The 24,622-nt window shown below is 55.8% G+C and overlaps 2 protein-coding genes across 3 annotated transcripts in view; one reads left to right on the top strand and one right to left on the bottom strand.

The window, feature by feature from the left end:
• The first annotated feature begins 11,125 nt into the window (after positions 1-11,125).
• DCAF15 (DDB1 and CUL4 associated factor 15) lies at positions 11,126-18,934 on the top strand. The gene is made up of 13 exons (XM_036066504.2): positions 11,126-11,276; positions 13,001-13,098; positions 13,208-13,343; positions 14,051-14,157; positions 14,240-14,379; positions 14,463-14,633; positions 16,491-16,925; positions 17,014-17,105; positions 17,195-17,323; positions 17,424-17,509; positions 17,741-17,845; positions 17,926-18,041; positions 18,396-18,934. The coding sequence occupies exons 1-13, from the start codon at positions 11,145-11,147 to the stop codon at positions 18,449-18,451; spliced, it is 1,803 nt and encodes a 600-aa protein (XP_035922397.1). The 5' UTR covers positions 11,126-11,144; the 3' UTR covers positions 18,452-18,934.
• An 81-nt stretch (positions 18,935-19,015) lies between these two features.
• Positions 19,016-24,622, bottom strand: part of RFX1 (regulatory factor X1) — a 31,223-nt gene continuing 25,616 nt past the window's right edge. For both annotated transcript variants that reach the window (XM_036066500.2, XM_078054598.1), the window contains exons 11-21: positions 24,116-24,235; positions 23,913-24,028; positions 23,568-23,686; positions 23,361-23,470; positions 22,888-23,039; positions 22,706-22,803; positions 21,504-21,653; positions 21,198-21,406; positions 20,673-20,826; positions 20,548-20,593; positions 19,016-20,438 (exon numbers count right to left, since the gene is read on the bottom strand). In XM_036066500.2, coding sequence (XP_035922393.2) covers positions 20,269-20,438; positions 20,548-20,593; positions 20,673-20,826; positions 21,198-21,406; positions 21,504-21,653; positions 22,706-22,803; positions 22,888-23,039; positions 23,361-23,470; positions 23,568-23,686; positions 23,913-24,028; positions 24,116-24,235 — 1,444 coding nt within the window. In that variant the 3' untranslated portion in view covers positions 19,016-20,268. The remainder of the gene's footprint in view (positions 20,439-20,547; positions 20,594-20,672; positions 20,827-21,197; positions 21,407-21,503; positions 21,654-22,705; positions 22,804-22,887; positions 23,040-23,360; positions 23,471-23,567; positions 23,687-23,912; positions 24,029-24,115; positions 24,236-24,622) is intronic.

Here is a 24,622-nt window from a genome sequence, read left to right as displayed (position 1 = left end):
TCAGCTTGCCTGGGGCTGGCCAGTATTAGCACTCAGAATCCTGTGTCCCAGGAAACCCTTAGTCCTGGGCACATTGGGACAGTTTGTCACTCTTGTTACCAAGCAACTTCCCACCGGAGGCAGATGGGGCTCAGTCCTGCTGGGGAATGCTGGTTGATTGTGTAGGACACACGTCCTACCTGGGCGGGGGGTGGGGGGAGCTGGGATATTGATTCTCCAACTCCCTCCGTCAAGCACTGGTTGAGGGCTGCCCCTGAAGGGTCTGAATCCAGTGGCACTTTGGGGAGAACAGGCACCAGCCCTAAACAGATATAGGTGCCTGATGGTGAGGCCTGAGTGGGGCATGGTGGGCTCCAGACAACACCTGTTATGGGAGGGTGGGGGCAGTGAAGTACATCAGGGGAGTGGGAAGAAGGGACCAAGATGTGGGAGAATGATGGAGAGAGGGGGTGTCTGTATTATTAATCCCTCTTCCACAATGGAAGACACTTGGAGGTGGTCATTTGCCCACATTTCCCAGGACTGTGTGGGCTTGTGACAAGAGACACTCAGGGTCCCTCGGGGCTAGGGTAGAAGATAGGTCTTAGTTTCAGCCAGAAGAGAGCAACAGTCCCCATCCCAAGTTCTCCATGTGGGACCAGTGGCTGTTAGCTTGGACACTGGGTAGAAGCTCCTCCGTCTCCCTGGCAGAGTAATGGGACTAGCCCCACAGAGCTACTGAGTTACTGCATTGATCCTAGCCCCAATGAGAACCAAGCTGTTTCTGGCAGGCCTCTTTCAGTTGCAAAGAACGGAGAACCCAAACCAAACTAGCTAGTGCAAATGAGGGCATTTATTGACTCATGAACAGAAATGTTCGGTGGATGTATCTTTCAGGCATAGCTGGATCCTGGGGCTCAAATGACGTCCTCAGGATGGATTCCCTCTCTGTCTCTCGGCTCTACCAGCAGGCTTCTCTGTGCCAGAAGCAACATGTGTGCATCCCCAGCCTCAAGCTTAAATCTTACTGGCCTCGGGGCGCCTGGGTGGCTCAGTTGGTTGGGCGACTGCCTTCAGCTCAGGTCATGATCCTGGAGTCCCGGGATCAAGTCCTGCATCGGGCTCCCTGCTCAGCTCTGCTTCTCCCTCTGACCCTCTTCCCTCTCCTGCTCTCTGTCTCTCATTCTCTCTCTCTCAAATAAATAAATAAAAAATCTTAAAAAAAAAAATCTCATTAGCCTAGCTTTGGTCACATGTCCATCTGGAACCAGTCCCTGTGGCCAGAAGGATGGAATGTGCTGATTGGCTGAGAACCTAACCACTGCTCTTATAGATGACCCACTGGCCTTATCTCCCTGCAAGAAATTCCCTTGTCTCTCCCTTGCACTGCCCAGCCCAGCCCAGCCCTGCTCTGCCCTGCCCCGCCCCGCCCTTCCTAGCCCTGCCCTGCCTAGCCCAGCCTTCCCCTATCCAGCAAAGAGTTCTGCAGGGCCTGCAGCGGAGGAGTGTGGTCGGCCAGCATAGAGCCTAGCATAATCACCATTTATTTCACCTTCAGGAATGCATGTAGGATTGTGTCTGTATGTGTGGGAAGATTTGCACAGGGAGCAAGTGTTGATGTCTCTTGGCTCTGACCTCAGAGTAAGGAGGACCATAGGGTCATGGGAACAAGGGAGAGTTGCAGTAACACTGGGCAGCTAGTGCAGCAGTCTGGTCTCATTTTGGTTGCTGGGGGGTACAGGGAGGAGGTGGGGTTGATGCAAAAGAGAACAAGAGAATGATGGGAAATGTAGTCTCCCAATTAGAGAAGGAAAGGAAGGGCCTTAAATCAGTACCAACTAATGATCCCAAGGTGCACTTTGGGCTTGCCCTTCCTCATCCTCTAATGGCATTCAACCTCAAGACAGAGGCTAAGGCCAAACTTCTCAATCAGCTTTCATCTGGCTAATTAGCCCTTCAGGATGTGAGCCAAATTCATAAAATTACTGATAGTTAGCTGGGCATATGGCTGCCTAAGATAAAGAACCACATTTCCCAGCCTCCCTTGCAGCTAGGTACAGCCCTATGACTGTGTAAGCAGACGTGGTATGCACAACTTTGAGGGAAAGGGAGTGCCTTTCTCCTCCCCGTTGTTGGAAGGTCGATGTGATGGCTGGGACTCCATCAGCCATCTTGGGCGATGACATCACCCTGAGAATAGTGGCCTTGAGTGGCGGAGCAACAACATAGAAACAACCTGCATCTCACATCTGAAGGAAGGCCATCCCTGCAATGACTAGGGTTTTGATCACCTCCTATCTACCCTGCTGGTGAAGGAGGGATCTCCTGCTCTAAATGATACAAGGTAGCCAAGCATCTGACAACCAACCCTGTATAGAAAAAATCGGCATTGGCTTATTAGTCATATATACTCACAGCCCAGAGGAGGGGAAGGACACTGCATGCCATGCAGAGCCACGTGGGGGTGTCACACATGGGAGCAGAGTCAAGAAACAGGGTCAAAACAGCTAGAATAGTCACCAAATTCACAAAATTAGCGTATTTATTTAAACTGTGGCCTCCAAAGTTTAGTAATGAAAATTGCTTATTCATAAAAGAATATGCTTAAATTAGTGTGAATCTTGTATATATAATCACCAAGAAGCTAGGATACTTTTTTTTTCATAAAGAAAAAAATTTAAAAAGCAGGAGCTATGGCAGGCAGGCTTTGTAGTGACAAAAGGATGAGGTGACCTCTGGTTCCCATGGGAGGATGTGATTGACATGTTTGGATAATTTCTCAGGCTGGCAGAGAGGTGAACCCATTAGGCTGAGGACCAGATGGGGTGCAGCTGGTCTGGCTGATAGAGGAGCTGGCTAGGCTGGGAGTCTCTCCCTCCGGGCGGGGGGCATGTTTGACAAAAGCGGGGAAACTCTCATGGTTAGGCCCCTTTGGGGCCCTATGAGGCTCAAAGATTTTTTTTTTAAGATTTTATTTATTTATTTGAGAGGGAGAGAGAGAGAGAGAGAGCACGAGCAAGGAGTAGGGTAGAGGGAGAGGGAGAAGCAGGCTCCCCGCGGGGCACCTGGGTGGCTCAGTCGTTAGGCGTCTGCCTTCGGCTCAGGTCATGATCCCAGGATCCTGGGATCGAGCCCCGCATCGGGCTCCCTGCTCTGCGGGAGGCCTGCTTCTCCCTCTCCCACTCCCCCTGCTTGTGTTCCTGCTCTCACTATCTCTCTCTCTGTCAAATAAATAAAATCTTTAAAAAAAAGAAGAAGAAGAAGAAGCGGACTCCCCGCTGACAAAGATTTTTTTTTAAATTTATTTATTATTTGAGAGAGAGAGAGAGGCGGGGGAGGGGCATAGGAAGAGGGAGAGAGAGAATCTAAAGATGACTCTGTGATGAGCATGGAGCCCAGCATGGGGCTCAACACGGGGCTCAATCTCACTACCCCAAGATCATGACCTGAGCCAAAACCGAGGGACCCTTAACTGATTGTGCCACCCAGGTTCCCCAGATGTCTTTCTTGTGTAAGCCACCATTTCTATTTTTTTCTTCTTTGAAAAAACAACATACTCTAATCCTAACAACTACAGAGGCTATCCACAGAGTGAGAGCTGAAGCCACAGTATGGATGGCACTAGCCAAGAAGAAAGTATAAAATGAGAAGGGAGATCAAGGGAAACTGTTGAGGAAGGCTTATGCCTGAGGGGTGGGCAGAAGAGAGCCTGCAGTAGTCATGGAGAAGGAGGGTCAGAAAGAGAGGAGGAACCTGAAAGTATCTGGTAGAACTGAAAATGTGCCTGCCATGTGCTTGTGATGGTTAATCGTATAGGTCAAGTGCAAGGTTATATTATAAAATGATATTGGGCTATGGGGTGCCCAGATTAAACATGATTTCTGGGTGCATCTGTGAGGGTGTTTCCAGAAGAGATTAGCATTTGAATCAGCGAACTCTCTAATGTGATAGATTGCCCTCCCCAGTGTGGTTGGGCATCGTTCAATCCACGGAAAGCCTGAATAGATCAAAAAGCAGAAAAGGTGTGGCCGGGGCTCCGGGGCACAAGTGCACCTGGTTCCAGGGGCTCCGAACAGACCAGGTTCAGCCACTTGCCGCTGACAAAATCCAAAAGCAGGGAAAGGAATTTATTTCAGTGAGGCCAACACCAGGAAAGACAGTGGACTGGTGTCTCAAAGACGGTCTCCCAAGTGCAGAAAATACTTCCAGGTTTATAGAAGGAAAATGTGGGGCAAAGGTGGGTGGGTACGTGCATGTGGGCAGTGAAGGTCAAATCGATCATTGTCTTGGAGTCAATCATGGATGGGGTCTTGCTAGCTCAGGGAGGTCCTTATGCTTGAGTGGGTAGTTTCAGTTTCCAACTCAGGAGGCTTTGCCCTCAGCGTCTTCCACCTGAGCCAAGAGACAAGCTGGAAAGAAGAACCCAACTTGGAAAGTTTGAGGTCCAGATGGAGGCAGCCAAAGTCCTCTTTCAAATGGAGGAATTGGCCCTTTTTTCTTCTGGTCTGACTTTTGAGTGGGACACTGGTCTTCTCCTGCCCTTGGACTGGGATTTGGGATTTACACTATCAGCAACCCCAGTTCACAAGCCTTGGTGCTCAGACTGGAATTATACCATGAGGATCCTGGGTCTCCAGCTTGCCGATGGCAGATTATGAGACTTCCCAGCCTCCATAATCACATCAGCTAATTCCTCATCATAAATCTCTCTCTTTTTTTTTTAAAGATTTTATTTATTTATTTGACAGAAAGAGCAAGAGAGCACAAGCAGGGGGAGTGGCAGAGGAAGAGGGAGAAGCAGATTCCCCACTGAGTAGGGAGCCTGACTCCAGGCTCAATCCCAGGACCCTGGGATCATGACCTGAGCAGAAGGCAGATGCTTAATGACTGAGCCAGCCAGGTGCCCCTAAATCTCTCTTTCTATGGATAGATAAATAGATGAGATGTAGATATAGGCATAGATAGATCGATCAATAGATAGAGATAGACATAGATCTATTATCTATATATAGATTGAAGGAGATATTTTGTATATATAAAATGATATATATATGTAAAGGGTAAACACGTATGATAAGAGATATATATAGATACAGATATATCTATCTTATTGGTTCTGTTTCACATGTGCATGTATAAAAGGATATACATATATACATAAAGGATAAAGGACATATATATGATATATATACCTACAGATACATACCATATTGGTTCTGTTTCACCTGTGTATTAAATGGGCAGGCGAGATCACAGCCCCGAAGGTCAGGACTAACACCAGAGTTGGTCATCCACACAATATGACCCCAACAGATCAGCAGGGTCTCTGAGCCACTCAGAGATCCAGCCCAACAGAAGCTGCCCCATCTTGAAAGCAGCCCCCACCGTTGCTGGACACAGTGGAAAACAGAGACAGGACTCCCAAGTCGGCTTTTCAGGGTTTGCAGCCAAAAGTACCATCTAGGGGCGCCTGGGTGGCTCAGTCGTTAAGCGTCTGCCTTCGGCTCAGGTCAGGATCCCAGGGTCCTGGGATCGAGCCCCGCATCAGGCTCCCTGCTCAGCGGGAGGTCTGCTTCTCCCTCTCCCACTCCCCCTGCTTGTGTTCCCTCTCTCCCTCTGTCTCTCTCTGTCAAATAAATAAATAAAATCTTAAAAACAAAAAAAAAAAAAAACAAAAAAAAACAAAAGTACCATCTAACCCTTCTGCTCCAGTTTCATTGGGCAGGATTAGTCACATAGTCCTGCGTGACTGCAAGGGACAAAGAAAGTGAGGGTAGGGGTGGGGGGCTGGGGAGGAGCAATTGGACTATTTGGAGTATTACTCTCTCTGCAGCACTCAAGATCCAGAAGTCTATTCTGAAAAATCACTTTTTTAAAAGATTTTGTTTATTCATTTGAGGGAGAGAGTACAAGCAGGGGAGAGGGGCAAAGGGAGAGGGAGAAGCAGGCTCCCTGCTGAGCAGGGGCTCGATCCCAGGATCCCAAGATCATGACCCGAGCCGAAGGAGATGCTTAACCAACTGAGCCACCCAGGCGCCCCTATTCTGGAAAAATTTTTACACAGCCAGTAACAGATTTGTGCAAGGACGTCCCCTGTGGGGCTCTTTTATTACAGTGAAAATTCTCCCCTGCCTGGGATCCCAGTTTTAATTCACATCACTTCCTCAGAGAGCCCCTCACCAGAACCCCCGATCGGAAGCAACATTTTTGTCTCTCTCTCCTCTTCCCTGCTTTATTTTTCTTCCTGGTATTTCTCGTGTCCTGATTTATATATTTGCCCACTATCCATGGTCCTCCCCCACTGTGGAGGTGGGCCCTTGGCCATGGTCACCTTTGTCCCCCAGCACCTAGAACAACGTCTAGCACATACCAGGTGATCAGCGAACATCTGTTGTGTGAGCAAATGGAAAAAAAAAAAAAGCCCATAAGAGGGGAATAAACAAACAAAAAATGTGTCCTATTAAAATAATAGAGACCCACCCAGATCTAGAATATACAAGGGCCTCGATCTCTACATAATGTATTAGTTTCCTGGAGCTGTTGTACCAACGACCACAGACAAGGTAGCTTAAAACAACAGACATTTATTTTTTTCAGAAGTCCAAATTATTTATTTGGACTTGGGGAAACTGGAAGTCCAAAGTCAATGTGTTGGCAGAGTTGTTCCTTCTGGAGCTCCTTCCTTGTATCTCTTCCAGCTTCTGGTGGTTGCTGGCAAGCTTTGATGTTCTTGGGTCTGTGTCTGCATCACTGCAATCTCTGTCTCAATTTCCACGTGGCCTTTTGTGTGTGTGTGTGTGTGTGTGTGTGTGTGTGTGTTCATCCTCCTCTCTCTTATAAGGACTCTGGTCATGGGATTTAGAGCCCAGCTGGTTAATCCAGGATAATCTCAAGATCTTTAACTTAATTACACATTTTTTTTCCAAATAAGGTATTCACATGTTCCAGGGGTTAGGACAACAGGATATCCTTTTGTGGGTCACCATTCAAACCGTTGTATGGATTAGTGTGAGTAGGGCTAATTGTGGAGGAAAAAAAAAAAGGTGCAGAGCAAGGATGGCAATTTTGATCATTTTCATAAATTAAAAAAGGTATCCGCTGTCTCAGAGGGAAAATTGGGTAGCTGGGGCGGAGGGGAGAGGGGGCGTTGCCACCATATATCCTTGTATGTCTGTTGAATTAAAAAAAAATTTTGACTGTGGTATTCATGACATACGAGAGAATGAAAATGTTTTAAAGATTTATTTATTTATTTATTTAAGAGAGAGAGTAAGCGAGACAAGGAGCAGAGGGAGAGGGAGAGAGAATCTCAAGCAGACTCTCTGCTGAGTGCAGAGCCAGACATGGTGCTCCATCTCACAACGCTGAGATCATGACCTGAGCCAAAATCAAGAGTTGGACACTCAACAGACTGAGCCACCCAGGCGCTCCACACAGAAACCAAATGACCTTTCACCAAAACTCTTCAAAAAACTTTTTATTTTGAAATAATTTTCAACTTACAGAAGATTTGTGCTAGGAACTAAATGTTTGTGTCTCCCCTAAATGCATATGTTGAAACTTAACCCCCAATGTGATGGTATTAGAAGGTGGGACCTTTGGGAGGTGATTAGGTCATGAGGATGGAGCCTTCATGAATGGGATTAGGGCCCTGTAAGAGAGCTGGTGATCTCTCTCTCCCTCTCTCTCTGTCTCAGCCATGTGAGGATGTAGCAAGGAGGCAATTGTCCACAATCTAGGAAGTGGTCCCTCACCAGACATTGGCTATGCCAGGGTCTTAGTCTTGGACTTCCCAGCCTCCAGAACTGTGAGAAATCAGTGTTTGTCATAAATTCACCCAGTCTATAGTATTTTTATTATGGCAGCTCAACAGGCTAAGATAATTTGCAATATTGACACCCTGCAAAGTTCTTGTCTACTCTTCACCCCACTGGCCCGAATGTTAACATCCTGCATAACCATGGGACCCTTGTCACAAAGAAGAGACTAACTAACATGGCACAATACTGTTCATTAAACTACAGACTTAGTATGAATTACACCAGTTTTCTCTCTGGTGTCCTTTTCGGGTCCAGGATCTCATCCAGGACATCACATCATATTTCATTTATTGCGTCTCCTAAGACTTCTCTAATCTGTGCCAATTTCTTGGTCATGCTTTGTTTCTCATGACCTTGACATTTAAAAAAAAGATTTATTTATTTATTTGAGAGAGAGAGAGTGAGCAAGTGGAGGGGAGGGGCAAAGGGAGAGAGGGAGAGAATCTCAAAGCAGACTCCACACTGAGCACAGAGCCCAACATGGGCTGGATCTCAGGACCCTGAGATCATGACCTGAACTGAAACCAAGAGTTGGATGCTTAACCGATTAAGCCACCCAGGTGCTTCCTCATGACCTTGACATTTTTGAAGTGTCCTAGTCATGTCTTTTGTAGAATGTCCCTCAATTTGGGACAAACATCTGATGTTTTCTCATGAGTAGATTGAGGTTATAGGTTTGGGAGACAATACCAGGGAGGTGATGTGTCCTTATTACATCATTTCGGGGATCCATGCACATGATTCATTGCTATGATGATAATTTTTTTTAAGATTTTGTTTATTTATTTGAGATAGAGAGAGAGAGAGTGAACATGAGAGGAGAGGGGCAGAGGGAGAAGCAGGCTCTCTGCTGAGCAGGGAGCCTGATGCAGGGCTCAATCCCAGGACCTCAGGACCATGACCTGAGCTGAAGGCAGACGCTTAACAGACTGAGCCACCCAGGCGCCTCCCCTGGGATGATAATGTTGATTACCTGGTTGAGGTAGTATCTGCCAGGTTTCTCCACTGTCAGGTTACTTTTTGCACTTTCCATACTTTTATTCCTTAGAAGCAAGTCACTAAATTAATCCAGCTCACACCCAACAAGGTGAATTAAGCTCCACCTCCTGGAAGGAGGAATATCAAACAATCTGTGGATTTTTTTTTTTTTTTTTGAGAGAGAGAGAACGCATGTATGAGTGCTCGGGCAGGGGAGGGGCAGAGGCAGAGAGAGAGAGAGAATCCCAAGCAGGCTCCACACCCAGCACAGAACCTGAGGCAGGGCTCAATCCCACGACCCTGAGATCATGACCTGAGCCTAAATCAAGAGTCAGACACTTAACCTACTGAGCCACCCAGGTTCCCCCGTGGACATATATTTTTAAAAACCCAGTAATTAATAAATATTTTAGGAGAGATACTTTTAGGGTAGGCAAATGTTGCGTTTCTCCTTGAAGTTTGATCCACTAATTTTAGCACTCATTGGTAGATCTTGCTTGCTGCAATTATAACTGTGGTGTTTGTCTGATAATGATTTTTTATTTCCCTCATTCCTTCTATACTTATTAATTGGACAGCTTCTATATGGAATGGTGGTCTCTTTTCCCCCATTTTTATTCAATCATTTATTTATACCAGTATGGACTCATTGCTATTTATTTCTTTGGATCACAACGATCCTTCTATTGTTAGTTTTTTTTTTTTTAAGATTTTATTTATTTATTTGACAGAGAGATAGAGCACAAGTAGGCAGAGGGAGAGGGAGAAGCAGGCTCTCCGCTGAGCAGGGAGCTGGATGTGGGGCTCGATCCCAGGACCCTGGGATCATGACCTGAGCCGAAGGCAGCCGCTTAACCGACTGAGCCACCCAGGCACCCCATTAGTTGTTTTTTTTTTTTTAAGTAATCTCTTCACCCAACATGGGGCATGACCTCAAGGCCCTGAGATCAAGAGTTGCATGCTCTACCCACTGAGCCAGTGAGGTACCCCATGGATCACAATGATCTTTTAAATCTCATAGCAGATTCCATCATCTACTAAAAACCTTCCAGAGACTTCCCTTTCTGCTTAAGAGTAAAATCCAACTATCTTGCTTACCAACACTCCCTGCCTGCTTCCGAGTCCTTATCTGTCTTCCTTGCTTATTTTTTTTCCTTGCTCATTCCTGCTTTGGCCCAATTGGCCTTTTTGCGGTGTCTCAGTCATGCCACCCTCATCCCTCTGAAGGCTTTGTCTTTGCTGGAATATTCCTCTTCCTCACCTGCACAGGGCCCCTCTCTGACTATCCTGAGCAGCCTTCTTTCTTCCCTTTGATTTCTAATCCTACCTGAAATTAGGTAACCGAAATCTATTTCCTTGTAAATCTATTTCCTTGTTTATCACCTGTCTTGTTCACCAGCGCCTAGAACATAGTAGGTGCTCAATAAATATTTGTTGACTAAATGAATGCATGAGGCTGGAAGAATGTGAAGAGCAAGATCCATTCACTTCCTCCCTGATTATAGTCACAGTTGAGGTATTCGCATGTCAGGTACTCAGGAGCACTACACTGTAAGCCTCAGTTTCATCCTGTGTAAAACTGACATAATAAAAGGACCTATCTGCAAAACTGTTGCGAAGATTAAATGAGCAAACGCCACATGAAGACGATACTCCTAGCAGACATTCAACAATTATTATTACTGTCATCTGTAAAATGGGCACAACAGCGACCTACTACATAGAATTGTTGTAAGCTCAGAACCATGTCTAGCACATGTGAAGTGCTATATAAGCGATCGATGCTATCATCGATCATCATCATCATCATCCCACCAGGCCGCCCCCAGCCCATCCGAAAGATATTTTCATTTAATCTCATCTTTTTTTTTTTTTTTTTTTGCAAAGCCCTTTCCTCGGCCTGGCCGGGTGGCCCCAGGATACTCGCCAGGCCTCTGTGCATCCGGATAGGGCGCTGTGAGGACTCCGGCCGGTGTGGACCAGGGGCTTCGATCGCCCCGCCCACGGGCCTGGACCGCCCGCGGTCTCCATGGAAACCCACCAGCCACAGGGGGGCGTGACGCCGCCGAGAGGGATAGGGGCCTTCGCCTATCCGGTCAAAGTCATCTCGGCAAGGGGCGCAAATGGGGCCTCTGACGGGTGCGTCCTTGCGGAAAGGCGGGAATACGGCGGCGAACCACGGGGGCTGTACCATCTCTACCAATCAAGGGCCGAGGTGGCTATGATGGACAGGCCCAGCGGGAAGAGGCCCCGAGTGCGGGCTTTCACCCAACCGACCGGCCTCAATGCCGAGAAAGGGCCAATGAGGAGGCGGCGGGGGTGGGACGAAAAGGCCGGTTGCTCCGGAAGTGGAGGGAGGGGGTGAAAATGGCGCCCAGCTCGAAATCGGAGCGGAATAGCGGGGCCGGGAGCGGCGGCGGCGGCCCCGGGGGCGCCGGGGGGAAGCGGGCAGCGGGGCGGCGGCGGGAGCACGTCCTCAAGCAGCTGGAGCGGGTCAAGGTAAGGCCTGGAGTCTGGGAGGAGCGCGCCGGAGGGTGGGGAGATGGGACGAGGGAGGCGGAGGGAGGGAGGGCGTTCGCGGGGTGAGGGGTTGGGGGCGGAGCCCCGGGGGAGGGGGCTCGGAGGAAGGGGGCTGGGCGGGGCCCGGGGGAGAGGGCTTGGATGGAGGGGGCTGGGACGGGGGTTTGGATGGAGGGGGCTGGGGGCGGGGTCCCGGGGAGGGGGCTCGGATGGAAGGGCTGATGGGGGTGGCCGAGAAAGGGCTTGGGTGGGAGGGGGTCGCTGGAGGAATAAGGAGGAAGGGGGCGATCCAGGGTCAGACTCATTTTTCCAAAACCCTGCTCTCATGGCCCCTCCGTTATGGAGCCTTCCCGCCCCCTTGGCGGAGCCCCTGCTACCGGCTTTGGGCTTCCTCTGCCTGGTGTTCCTCTCTCTGTCCCGGCTCTGACCACACGGGAGCTGGGAGTTCTTGTACCTGTGTCTGCCTCCCCCATTGAATGGGAGGGACCTCCTTGGAGAAAGCCTGGTCTTTCCCGTCAGATTGGGAGCTCCCTGAGCACGGCTCTGTCTTCTCCATCAGACGGTAAAGTCACAGCGTGCCAGCATGTGTCTCCCGCATCAGTTCGGGAGCTCTGGGAGGGCAGACATGTGCATCTGCTGTCAGGTCAGCAGCAACCTGGGCAGAACTGTATCCCTGTGGATAGGGGGAGCACCTTCTCCATTAGGCTGGGAACTCTGTGAGGGCAGCTCTGTGTCTCCTCCTTTTGACGAGGTCCTGGGGCAGGGACAGTCTCCGCCCTCAGCCCGGTTGTTCCCTGGGCTGGGCTGTGGCTCCACCCTTAGCTTGGAAGCTCCCTGGATGGGGATTGTGTCTCCCCTGTCAGCCTGGGCCTCACCAACAGGGCTGTTCCATCAGACTGGGATCCCCTTGAGGAGTGGGCTGTCTCCCCCGTCCGCTAGGGAGCTCCCCAGATAGGTCTCTTTCCCATCAGACTGTACTGTCTTGAGGGCAAGGCCAAGTATCTCACTCAGACTGGGCTGTAGCACTCAGGGTGCTCTCTGATGCCCTACTACGCAGCTTGTGCCTGCCTGGCCCCCCTCATCCTTCTTTGAAGTTTTTGGGATGAGGGAGTCGGTTAGAAGGTGGCTAGGTTAATTGAGAAGGGGGAATTGGGCAGGAATTGGAAGGTCACTGGTCAGCCCCACTGTTCTGCCTCTGTGGGTCCCCAGCCGAGGCCAAGGCCGTCCCAAAGGTCCTGAGCACCCTGTGTGTAAGCTAGTGGGTCAGGGACAGGTGAGTTCAGTTGGTCAAGCCTCCTTAGGGGTCGAGGACACCCACAGCCCAGTGCACCATGAAGCAGCCTTCAGGAAGTCAGCCAGTGGCCCACTGTGACCAAGGGTGAATGGGGAACCTTCCTGGGGGTGGGGGGTGATACCATTGCTGGTCCTTAGAACCTGGTTGCTTGGGCAAGAGGGGCTCTGAGGCTGGAGAGATGTGGGGCTGGGAGGGTGGCATGGGTCCCTGGTGGAAGGGGAGGCTCAGGTGAGGCCCAGCTGATCTTCCCCAGCTATTCCCACCTTCCAGAGCTTGGACCACTCTTGACCGTCATGGTTATTAGGAAGTGGGCCTGTGTGTCTGGGCCAGACCTTGGGGTGCTGCTGTGCTTTAGGTGAGGGGACTGGGGGTGATGGTACCTCATGAGCCAGGGCCACCCCTTCCCCAGATCAGTGGGCAGCTCTCGCCTCGCCTCTTCCGGAAGCTGCCGCCCAGGGTCTGCGTCTCGCTCAAGAACATTGTGGACGAGGACTTTCTCTACGCAGGGTGAGGCTGCGCGAGGCTGGGCTGAGGTGGGGGAGCTGGGCAGGGGTGGGGGAGCTGGGCGGGGGCGGCAGGCTGGTCCTGACCTGCTGTTCTGCCCCCACCCCCACAGACACATCTTCCTGGGCTTTTCCAAGTGCGGCCGTTACGTCCTTTCGTACACCAGCAGCAGCGGGGATGATGACTTCTCCTTCTACATCTACCATCTGTACTGGTGGGAGTTCAACGTCCACAGCAAACTCAAGCTGGTAGGGCCGGGCCCAGGGCTGGGCTGTCCCTTCCAGCGGCATGACCAGCAGATCACGGCACCCCCCTGAGCCTCAGCTTCCTTGTCCACAAAGTGGAGAAATTCTACTCCAGGGGTCATTGTCAGTATTCCGTGTATTTGGTCAAACCATGTGCAGTTGCCGTTTTTACAGTTGCAAGTGGGTAGATAGCGGCACTTTTGTGTGGTTCGACTCAGCATACATGCCTAAGAAGGACACCGCAGGCTCAGGCCAGGTGGGACCCGGAGCTTTGCTAGCCTGTTCGCTTAACCCTGACTTTGACTCCTTGACCCCCCTCTTTCCAGAAGGTTAGTGCATTTACCCCAGTTTACACATGAGCTTGGAGAGGTGAACAGGTTTCAGGGTGGATTGGGCGTGGAACTGATGTGTCTGGCAGAGTCGCCTTTCTTGGGGCAGGGCTCTCCTCAGCTTCCGCCTGTGCCAGGCTGGCCTCCCTGGTTCCCCTCCTCGTAAGGGGAGCCTCCCTAGCCTGTCCTCAGGAAGGCAGAGGGGTATGGTGTAGGAGCTGCTTGGGACTCCCTAGCTTGAGCACCTCCCTCCCCAGAAAGGGTGCTCCTGCCAGCTCAGCCCCAGCTCCGATTCCAGCCCAGCGTGGTGCAGCCTCGGGTTCCCTACGCCCCCCACCCTACCCGCTGTGACCCCATACCGACCCTGAACGTGCTGCTCAGGTCCGGCAGGTGCGGCTCTTCCAGGACGAGGAGATCTACAGTGACCTGTACTTGACCGTGTGCGAGTGGCCCAGCGATGCCTCCAAGGTCATCGTCTTTGGCTTCAAGTAAGACTTGGGGACACAGAAGGCCCGGGGACCGGGGAGGGCGGGGCGTGGGCCAGGCTGCTGAAGGCGTGCCGGCCCCCAGCACCCGCTCGGCCAACGGGATGCTCATGAACATGATGATGATGAGTGACGAGAACCACCGAGACATCTACATCAGCACTGTGGCCGTGCCACCGCCGGGCCGCTGCGCCGCGTGCCGGGAAGCCAGCCGGGCCCACCCAGGTGAGCGGCCGGGGGGCCTCGGGTGCGGGCCGCCTCCCTGCCCCGCGGCCACGAGTGAGCCTGCGGGCCGTGTGTCGCTGCAGGTGACCCGAGCGCTCAGTGCCTGCGGCACGGCTTCATGCTGCACACCAAGTACCAGGTGGTCTACCCCTTCCCCACCTTCCAGCCCGCCTTCCAGCTCAAGAAGGACCAGGTGGTGCTGCTCAACACCAGCTACTCTCTGGTGGCCTGCGCCGTCTCAGTCCACTCGGCAGGTAGGCCCCCCCCTCTGATGCTGGGCCCGGCACCTGCTGGAATCCTCAGGGCCCCCAGTCCCCTGACCCTGAATGAGGCCTGGAGAGGCGAAGTCCCCTGTCCGAGGTCACTCGGCTGGAAAGCGGGAGTACGGACTCCAAAGCTAGCCATGCTCCACCCCAGCGCTGTCCTCTAGAACTTTCCACAGGGCTGGGATGGTCTGTGTCTGCCGGGTCGGCTACAGCTGCCCCCCAATAGCCCCTTGAAAGTGGCTTGCGTGATCAAGGAACTGAGTTTTTAGTATCAGTTCGTTTTAGTTGAGTTCAAACAGCCACACGTGGCCGTGGCTACCATGCTGGGTGGCACAGTGCTCATTTCAAAAATTTAAAATTTCAGGGAGTTGTTAGTGGACAGCTGGCTGTCGTATGTCTTTGGGAATAGAAAAAGCGCCAGTGAGATCACAAGGTGATGTCCCTTGACAGGGTGGCCAAAGTTAAGAAGCTGGATGATGCTACCGGCCGGTGGTGATGTGGGGCCCCGGGGCCTCCCCTGCACTCTCGGGGCCGCACGGCAGCCGTGTGACCACAGTCCTGTGCCTGGGCACGTCCAAGGCTTTGGGGGCTGCCTGCTGTCCATCCCTGGGGATCAGGGAGGTGGGACAAGGCAGGTATTCTCTTGGATCAGCAGCCCCAGTGGGCGCCCCAGCGTGCATGTCCGTGGAGCGTTGCCTTAAAGACGTGCTCCAATGTAAGAGAAACGGAAGGAGATCTATAACCGGATAATGATACCACTTACATATAAATTAAAAATGTTCCGATTTTGCAAGAACCCAGTCAAATGAAAAGACCCCCCCGCTAACTACATTAAAATGGTTGCCCCTGGGAGAGGGAGGGGAGCGGATATGAAAAGAGAATTAAATGTATATAACTGAGCCCACACATCAGCAAGGGCCAGGATGCCTTGTCCCCAGGCCCATCCGGGGGCCTCCTGACCCTGGCCGCCTGAGCCGCTGTGGGCAAGGCCCTGCCCCTCGTCAAGCTGTGAGCCCCAACAAGCCGGGCCTAGCTGAGGCCCGTACCCCCTGGACTTGTGGCTATGGGTCTCTGTAGGAAGGGCCACGTGGGACAGGACTCAGCTGTGTGCATTCGAGGGTGAGGGGGGCACGGTCACCCATGTCTGTCACCTCACCATTTACACAGAAGGGGAGTGAGTTTTGTCCACGCTGGTGGACAGCAGTGCATTGGTTCGCATTGTCTTGCAGTGTGACCTTGGACAAGTTTCTCTCTGAGCCTCGGTCCCTAGTCTCTGAACTGGGAGGACACAGCCCCCACCCTCCCAGGATTGATTGTGGGGGGCCCTGCGGAGGTGGTGCCCAGCTCCTGGTGCTGCTCGCTGAGTGCGTTAGGGTTGTCCGTGCTGCGCCTACATCCCCCGGGGGGGGCGGGGGGACCGGTCCCTAGTCAGGCAGAGACAGATGGAGGCCTGGGATTTGGCTGCCGTGTGCCCAAGCCAGTCAGCTCCCGCTGGGGAGGAGGCATGGCTGTGTAGTAAACTTAGCTTTTGTCACTGTCAGCCCCCCAAGGGCGGGGAGTTTTGTGTCTTATTCGCTCATGTCCTTAGTGTGTGGCATTTGGTAGATGCTCAGAACTAAAGTCTGAATGAAAGTGTTGCTTATGTGCACGCGCGTGTGTATAAGGCCTTTTTCCCTTCTGAGTGTTCCCGACTGATCTTTAAACATAGGTAAGTCTTGTAGAAGGGTCTCCTCAAGGTGGATTTCTAAGAACCGGCCCCCGGGGCAGTGAGGGCGGTTGGCAGTGTCCTAAACTTGACCTTGTCTGTTGACCGCCCCCCACCTCCCTCTCTGGTTTTTGTTCCAGGCGAGAGCAGCTTCTGCCAAATCCTGTATGACCACACCACCTGCCCCCCCGCCCCTCCCAGCCCCCCTGGGCCCCAGAGCCCTGAGGTGCCCCCCGCCCTCCCTAGCCCCTGCCCTGAAGTGGCCCCCGCCCGGCCCCCCGGGGCCCCCGAGCCCTCGCCCGCCGTCGCCAAAGCCAAGGAGTTTGTGGCCGACATCTTCCGTAGGGCTAGAGAGGCAAGGGGGGGCGCTTTGGAGGAAGCCCGGCCGCCCCCCTGCCCGGGGCCGTCGGGCAGCCGCTGCCGTCTGCCCTCGGAGCCCCTGGCCCCAGGCGGGGAGGTGGCACCCCGAGACAGCCCTCCTGCAGCCGAGGCGCCCGCCCCGGAGCCCGGCTACGTCAACTACACCAAGCTGTACTACGTGCTGGGCTCCAGCGAAGGGACGGAGCCAGAGGACGGTGAGCCGGGAACCCACCCAGCGGGCAGGGCCCTAGGCGTGGGGGGGCCCCCACCCCCCACCCCTACTCCCATGTCCTGTTCCCTCAGAGTTCGAGGATGACAAGATCTCCTTGCCCTTTGTGGTGACTGATCTCCGTGGCCGTAACCTGCGGCCCATGCGGGAGCAGGCCGCCGTCCAGGTTGGTGCCAGTGGGGGGGGGGGCAGCCCCCCCCGGGGAGTCTGCGGGGGTGGCAGTTGAAGCAGCTCTCCCCGGCCCACCACCCACAGGGTCAGTACCTCACGGTGGAGCAGCTCACACTGGACTTTGAATACGTCATCAACGAGGTCATCCGCCATGATGCCACCTGGGCCCACCAGTTTTGTTCCTTCAGTGACTATGACATTGTCATCCTGGAGGTGGGCCCCGGGGAGGGGGACAGGGCGGGCCCAGGGCCTCTCTGTTCTGGGTGTCACCTCAGTAGCTGTCCCTGTCGTCCCCGCCCCTTCACCCCCCCAGGTCTGCCCGGAAACCAATCAAGTCCTCATCAACATCGGCCTGCTGCTCCTGGCATTCCCGTCCCCCACCGAGGAGGGCCAGCTCCGGTGAGCGAGGGGGAGCAGAGAAGCCCCTCATCTGCCCAGCACGGGGCCACATTCAGCTGCTTCTGCAGGGGTGGGCGAGTCGGGACGGGAGACGACTTCCCCTGCCCCCAAAACCTGGACCGCACACTCCATTACTGCTCCAAAGACCGAAGACCCTCAGGGTCGCCCGGGTCCCAGCTGAGGGACCCACTGGTCCCATCCCTTTCTCCTTTGCCCCCCACCCCACTGCAGACCAAAGACCTATCACACCAGCCTCAAGGTGGCATGGGACCTCAACACGGGCATCTTCGTGACAGTCAGTGTCGGCGACCTCACCGAGGTCAAGGGGCAGACCAGGTGAGGTGGGGCCAGGGCTGGGGGCCGGGGGCCGGGGTGGGTGGCCTGGGTGATGAGAGCCCTCACCCCCTTGCCCTCAGCGGCAGCGTCTGGAGCTCATACCGCAAGAGCTGCGTGGACATGGTCATGAAGTGGCTGGTGCCCGAGAGCAGCGGCCGCTACGTCAATAGGATGACCAACGAGGCGCTGCACAAAGGTGGGCCCCGTGACCCGGTGACGGTCAGGACCGAGGTCCTTCTCTGGTGCCATCCAGGCCTAGAGCACATGCGGATTCCTCAGTGTTCCTGAATGGAGTCCGCTGGCCGTGCTAGTGGAACTGGAATGGGGGGAGGGCAGGCTCGGGGAGGACTGGGCGGGTGTGGCACCTGGGGACCCCCAGCCAGTCCATGCACTCATTTAGCAGACCTCTACTGGGGGGCCGCCGGATAACTCAGCAGGGTCGCTGCCTTCTGGAACCTTGTGGCCCAAATCAAGTCAGGGAGAGGCAGGCCCCTCCCCTCAGCCTGGGCCTGCAGAGACTCCATGGCTCCCTTCTGACCCTTCCCTGCAGGGTGCTCACTGAAGGTTCTGGCAGACAGTGAGCGATACACATGGATTGTGCTGTGAGGGCCCGGCCGTTCTGGACACTGACTCCAACTACCTCCGCGGCCTGGGAGCCGGCCGCCTTCCTGGCAGCCTCTCCCCGGCTGGCTGGCCGACCGATGACTGGCCGCCCGACGACCGACCTACGGGCCGGCACTCGTGTTAGGCTGCGGGGAAGGGGGCTGGGCGGGGCAGCCCCTGGTGGCCTGAGAGTCCGGACGCTTCTTATTTATGCCTATTTAAGTTGGGAAGGGGCAGAGGGAGGGAGCCCCCTGCCCCACCAGCCTCAAGCGCCCACCTTCACCCTGCGCTGGGCACAGGCCCTTGCTCTCTGTGCATCTGCCCCTTTCCTTGGCTACGGGTGTGGACATTGCCCCCCAGGGAGGCCGAATGGACCCCCTTCCCCTGCCCACCCCAGCCTCCCCCCACCTGAGGGGGCAGACCTCGTGGCCATCCCCTCCCCCCGCCCGTCGTTCCTCTTCATGTAATAAATGTTTTATTTCTGAACCTCCCTGAATTCCCCTTACTGCCGCTTGGGGCCCAGTCGGAGCCCCGGCCCCAGGGCCCCGCGACTCAGCAGCAGCCACATAGCACAGCGGAATTTATTGTGTTTTAAGAAAGACTACAAAAAGGTAGAAAACAGCTCGGCACACTAGACTACCACACGCGTGGACACTTTCACGGCCAGGAGGGGGGGGGCCCCGAGGGAGTGGGGAGGGGACGTGGGGGGGCCACCCCAAAAGCTGTAGCACGCGGAGCACACAAAATAGTGATTTTTATACAATAGGTCAGATCTTTTTTGTCTTTTTTTTTGTCTTTTTTTTTTTTTGCTTTTTGCCATAAACATCTATCTCACAGGTTGAAGACACTGAGAAAACCGGAACAGATAAGGCCATGATGGTTGGAAAAAAACCAACAAGTTACCAACTCCGCTCAGGCGGCTCACAAATCGCACAATAGTCATGTGGGGGGCGGGTCGCACTGCACGGAGGAGAAGCACAGTCTCCCGGGAGAGAAGGAGCACAGAGGTTCCATTACAAACCAGAGGCGGGTGGCCTGGGACGCCGGGGTCTTGGATCTGAGGGAGCCGAGCCCCCAGCCGGGGCCGGGACAGGCGCGGGCACTTCCGGGCCCCACTGCCAGCAGCAGGCCCCTCTGGGCTCCCACGCCCAGCCCGGCCTGCTGCTCTTTGGAAGCTGGAGGCGGTGTCCCCAGCCGCCCTCCCCCCAACCAGGCCGGGACAGTGCCCTCCTGGAGGGCTGCGGGGCAAGGGAGGGCCCAGCTCTGGAGAAGATGCGACACCCACGGCTTTAATTGCACTTATACCAAGGAGTGGGGAGCGGTGGGGTTGCTGGGGGAGGGGTCCCGGGGCTGCTGCTGACAGTGGGGATCCCCAGGTGATGCCCACCTGTGCCCACCTGGGGCTCAGGGCTGGGCCCGGGACAGACTGTGCAAAGCCAGCGAGCTGAATAAGTTAACAGTTCCACAGGGAAGGGGGGCCTGCCTGCCTGCCCCCTGGGGTGGCGGGAGGGTGGGGCTGGGGGAGGGAGATGCTGAGGCCTTCGGGGCCAAGGAGCCTAGCTGGCTGTCCCACGGGGCACCTGGGCACGGCGGCGGGTTCCTTAAGGCACGTCTTTTGTGTCAGTTTGCAGCTGCGGCTCCGCCCGGCCCTGTGATTGTGCCGGCCCCACTGCGGGCAGGGACCCCCTAGCCTTCCCTGTCTTGGCGGCCCCCTCCCGGCCGGAGGCTGGAACGGTGACAGCGAAGCCACAGAAGCTGTGAGGGACCCTGGCGGGGGCGGGCGGCGGGGGCGGGCGGGCGGGGCGGGGGAGGCCGCGGCCTTAGCTGGAGGGCAGCGCCTGCACGAAGAGGCCACGCGCGTCTGTCCGTGCCAGCTTGGCCGGCGGCTCCAGGGTGTCAGGGCCCAGCGCGGGCGACTCGCCGCCGGCCGCCAGCGAGATGTCCTGCGGCAGCTCGTCCTCGCTCTCCTCCTCCTCTTCCTCCTCCTCGTCTGGGGCACACAGAGCAGGCCCGACTCAGCGTGCCGTCTCCTCCATCCCCACCGCCCCGTCTGCCGCTCCTGGGACTCGGGCCCACGCTAGGGGACACCCCCCGCCTACCTTTGTCCGGGTCAAGGGGGTTCAGCGAGGTGGTCAGGTTGGCGAACTGCAAGGAGGCAAGACAAGGGGTGAGGGTCCCGCCGAGGGGCGCCCCGCCCGCGCCCTCAGCGCCCCGCCGCGCGCACCTCGCCCATGACGGCGATTGGGGTCTCGCCCTTGGCCTGGGCCACGCGGTGCTCGATCAGGTAGTACATGTACTCGTCGTAGAGCAGCCGGATGAGGTGGAAAGAACCAAAGCTGGCAGCGCTGCGCAGGGTCAGGTCCCGGATCACCATGGAGCTGTGGGCGGCGGCGGAACGGAGGCCATCAGGCGCGGTGCCGCCCCTCGCCAGCCTTCCGTGCCTCAACGACCCCCCACGCGCCAGCTAGCCCTGCTACCCCGGTCCGGCCCCGCCCCGGCTTCCCCAAGTGCGTCCAACAGTGAGAGCATAGGGTCCTCACCCTGCCCACCGCCAACAGGGACCTCCGCCCTGGTGAAAGGGAACCCGAGCCCCGAGGAAGCGGGATCTTCTCTGGTCCCAAATCCTGCGAGGAGGCGGGGCCTCCCCGATCCCATTTTGGCCGGCCCCCCGGAGAGGAGGAGCCGTCCCGAGGCCCCGCCCCCAGAAGGGGCCGCCCCGCCCCTTCCCGGAGGCGGAGCCAGAGCGCACCTGTAGAAGGACCACTTGAGGAGGAAGAGCTTGGCGGCCTTGGGGAAGCCGGCGCTGCCCTGGTAGGGCTTGAGCACCTGGCTCACGACGCCGTCCAGCCAGGCCGCCCACTGCTCCAGTGAGTTCTGCTGCTGCAGGGTCACCTTGAAGTCCTGCTCCAGCCGCTGCACCACGCGGTCCTCGCAGCGGCACACCCACGAGGCCTGCTCCTGGAGGACGGCCGGCAAGTGCCCGCGGCTCAGCCGCCGCCCCGGGGCCGCGCTGCCCTCACCCGCGCCGCGCTCGCCGGCCCCGCCCCGCGCTCACCTGCACGTTGGCGAAGTCCACGCGGTTGAGGTCGCTCAGCATCTGGTTGATCTGCGCCGTGTTCTGCAGCACGGCCCGCGCCGCCTGCGCCAAGTGGTTGAGCGACGTGTAGCGTCGCAGCGTCTGCGCGAAGGCGCCGGCCGCTGCCACCTGCGGGGCCGGATGCGGCAGGTGGCGGATGTGCGCGTGGACGGTGCGATCCCCCCTCCCCCCATCCCCTGCCCCATCCGCGGCAACTTCTCTGAGCCTTTCCTTCTCTTAAAAGGGAGGGATGTACCTCTTTGCTTTTGTTGGGAGATCAAGGGGTCGGGATTTTCAAACTTCGGGTGGACACCCAAAGTACGGGGCAAAAAAAAAAACAAAAATCAATATAATGTGTGTGACCAGCATTATTATTATTTTTAATGAAAGGACACAAGAGAAATTCTCAGAGGGCACTGGCTAGAATGTCAGGTTAGGGAAGGTGGGGTGTTGTCCATCTTGGTCACTGCTGTGCTCCCAGCATGGAGAGCCATGCTAGCACACCGTAGACGCTCAGTAAATGCGTGCCGAATGAATGAATACAGTTATTCATGTTTTTCATTGGATCCAGCTTCTACTCTTTCCACCTCTCCACTCCTCACCCCCTGTCCAGTGCACCCAGGAGTAATGCTTCAGATGCCCAGTTCCATATAACTGTCTCCTTGACATTTTAAGGACAATGAAAACCCCCTTTTCTTCCTTTTATTTTTATTTATTTTTCTTCCTTTTCTTTTTTTGCTCAAGAGCAAGCACATCACATCTACTTCCTCACATCAGAGTAGTTAGTGAATATGCAGCATTGATGAAGAGGGCTATTATTCTGTTCCCTTATAAATGTTGCTTTTTTTTTTTTTTTTGCTTCAGCTGTCCGAAGAGAACTACTTCAAGTTGCGTTTGGTTTTTTTATTTTTTAAGATATCGTATTGTGTACAAAAACACCACAGAGGGGTTGTGTTTCAGAAGTGGGCACCTGAGGAAGCCGGTTTGTGAAGGCAATACCCAAAGCTCACTCTGAGGGACACGCGTGGGGACAGATCCCATGGCCTCTATCAGGGAGAGGAGCCCAAGGGCCCCAGCCCACAGTCCCACAGCCGGGTGGCAGGATGTGGGCTGTGCACCCAGGCTGGCCGCTCAGCGCCCTCCCCGTGAGCCCGTGCCCGGAAGCCCCGTCACACCCTCACCTTCACACGCAGCATCTCCTCAGGGATGTTCACCATAGCGTGGGTGAGCCAGCTCTCCAGGCTCTTGGCAAAGTTCCGGATCGCTTGGGTCAAGGCACCTGCGGGCGGCAGCAGGGGCTGATCGGGACTGTGGTGGGGGGAGATGGGGGGGGGCAGCGGCGGGGCGGCCGTCCTGCACTCACTGGGGATGGGCCGCAGCACGTCGGGGATGAGGATCTCCACCAGGCCCTGGTACAGCACGTTGTCACAGTGCTTGGTCCACTGCAGCACTGGCTCAAACTTGGAGAGGAGCACCAGGCTGGCCTTGGGCAGCCGCTTCTCAGCCTCGTCGTGCCTGTGCACACCCGCCCCAACCCCGAGGTCAGGCTGACACGAGCCCCGACGCCCCCGGGGTCAGACGGGGAGCTTATACGCCCGCTGCCGGGAGGAAATGGCTTAGCGAGGCGTGCTATCCCATGCACTGAGTGTCGGACTGATACATGAGCACTGAAGTGCGGGTCAGGAGGTCATGGGCACCCCACAAACTGCAGGGCTCAGGCAGATACCGCCCTCCCACCTGAGGTCCGAGGTCTGGCTACCCCAGCCCCGGGCGCTGACTCTCACCGTGCCCGCCCCCCTTTCCCTCCTCCCCATCCCCCCCCCCCCAGCGACTCACACAGCCAGCGGAGGCGCCTCGTTGGGCTGGCTGAGGTTGTACCTCCAGAAGGTTTTCCACAGCGTCTCCACCAGGGTGAACTGCAGGTTCACCATGACGTCGACAATGGCCTGTTGGGGAGGCTGGATGCTCAGGGACGTGGCGGGGGGGGAGGGGGCGGGCAGCATGGCTTTCCCTCGCCCCTGCCCACTCACCCAGCCGCCCTACCTCACAGTGTTCCCGGTACAGGACCTGAAAGGCCTTGATATCCCCGGGCCCGATGCCCTCGGGGAGCACTTTGCCCTGGAGGTCAAGCTCTGAGAAGTCAGGGAGACTCCTCGAGGCATCTGGAGGCAGGAGGGGATACCATGAGGCCCTTTATCCTCCACCTGCCTGCCCCCCTCAAGGCTCTCCCTGGTTATCAAGTTGTCAGCACTTTCCTCCCACGCGGGGGTCCGCCCTGGGCAGTGGGGAATGAGGAGGCTCTGGGAAGGCAGATGGAAGCACCTGCACGCTCTCCAGAGGCCTCAGACCCCGGCCCGGACGCCGCCCCATGGGCCAGGGCGCTCTCACCCAGGAACTGCTGGTACTGCTGGACCTGGGCGCTGATGTCGGACAGCCCGGTGGCCTGCTGTGGCCCCACGGCCACACCGTTGGTCATGCCCTCCATCTTCTGGATGGGCTTGAGCCTGGAGAAGGGGTGGGGTTGGGGCACTGAGACAGGCCAGCAAGCCCCTCCCCGCCCGCCAGCACAGGGTCCGGCCCCATCCTCCTACCTCTGCTTCTGCGAGAAGGGCTGGCCCCGCATGGCCATGTGCTGCTGGTCCTCCATCAGCCGCAGCAGGGGCGAGCTGGCTTTGATGCGCAGGCCGTAGTAGTGGTATTTGGAGTTGCCCCTGAGAGGGAGGCAGAGGCTGAGAGCTGGGCTGGGGGGCCTCCAGTTGTCCACTGGGGACCTTCACATCACCCCTGCTTCCCCCTGCCTGGAGGCCAAACAGCCTGGGGCAAGACCCATGTTCCACGGAGCCAGGGGGTGCTGTGCTGGGGAAGGGCAGGGGCTGTGGGTGCCAACTGAGTTCTGAGAAGACAGGGCCAGGGTCTGGGGCACTCCTTGACCTCCGATCCTAGCACGGGGCAGGAATCAGCAAGTACTTGTTGACTACTAGTTGTAACAACTTGCCAGGCCCCGTTCTGAGCACTTAGCATATGCAAATGCCCGTGTTCCTTATCCCCGTCCTATGAAGGGTGCTCCTGGCACCCTCCGGGGACAGAGGAAGAAACTG

This window comes from Halichoerus grypus, chromosome 1 (genome assembly GCF_964656455.1).
Source record: "Halichoerus grypus chromosome 1, mHalGry1.hap1.1, whole genome shotgun sequence".
NCBI lineage: Eukaryota > Metazoa > Chordata > Mammalia > Carnivora > Phocidae > Halichoerus > Halichoerus grypus.
Note: the sequence above shows the minus strand (reverse complement) of the source record. Positions and strands in the feature narration are given on the sequence as shown.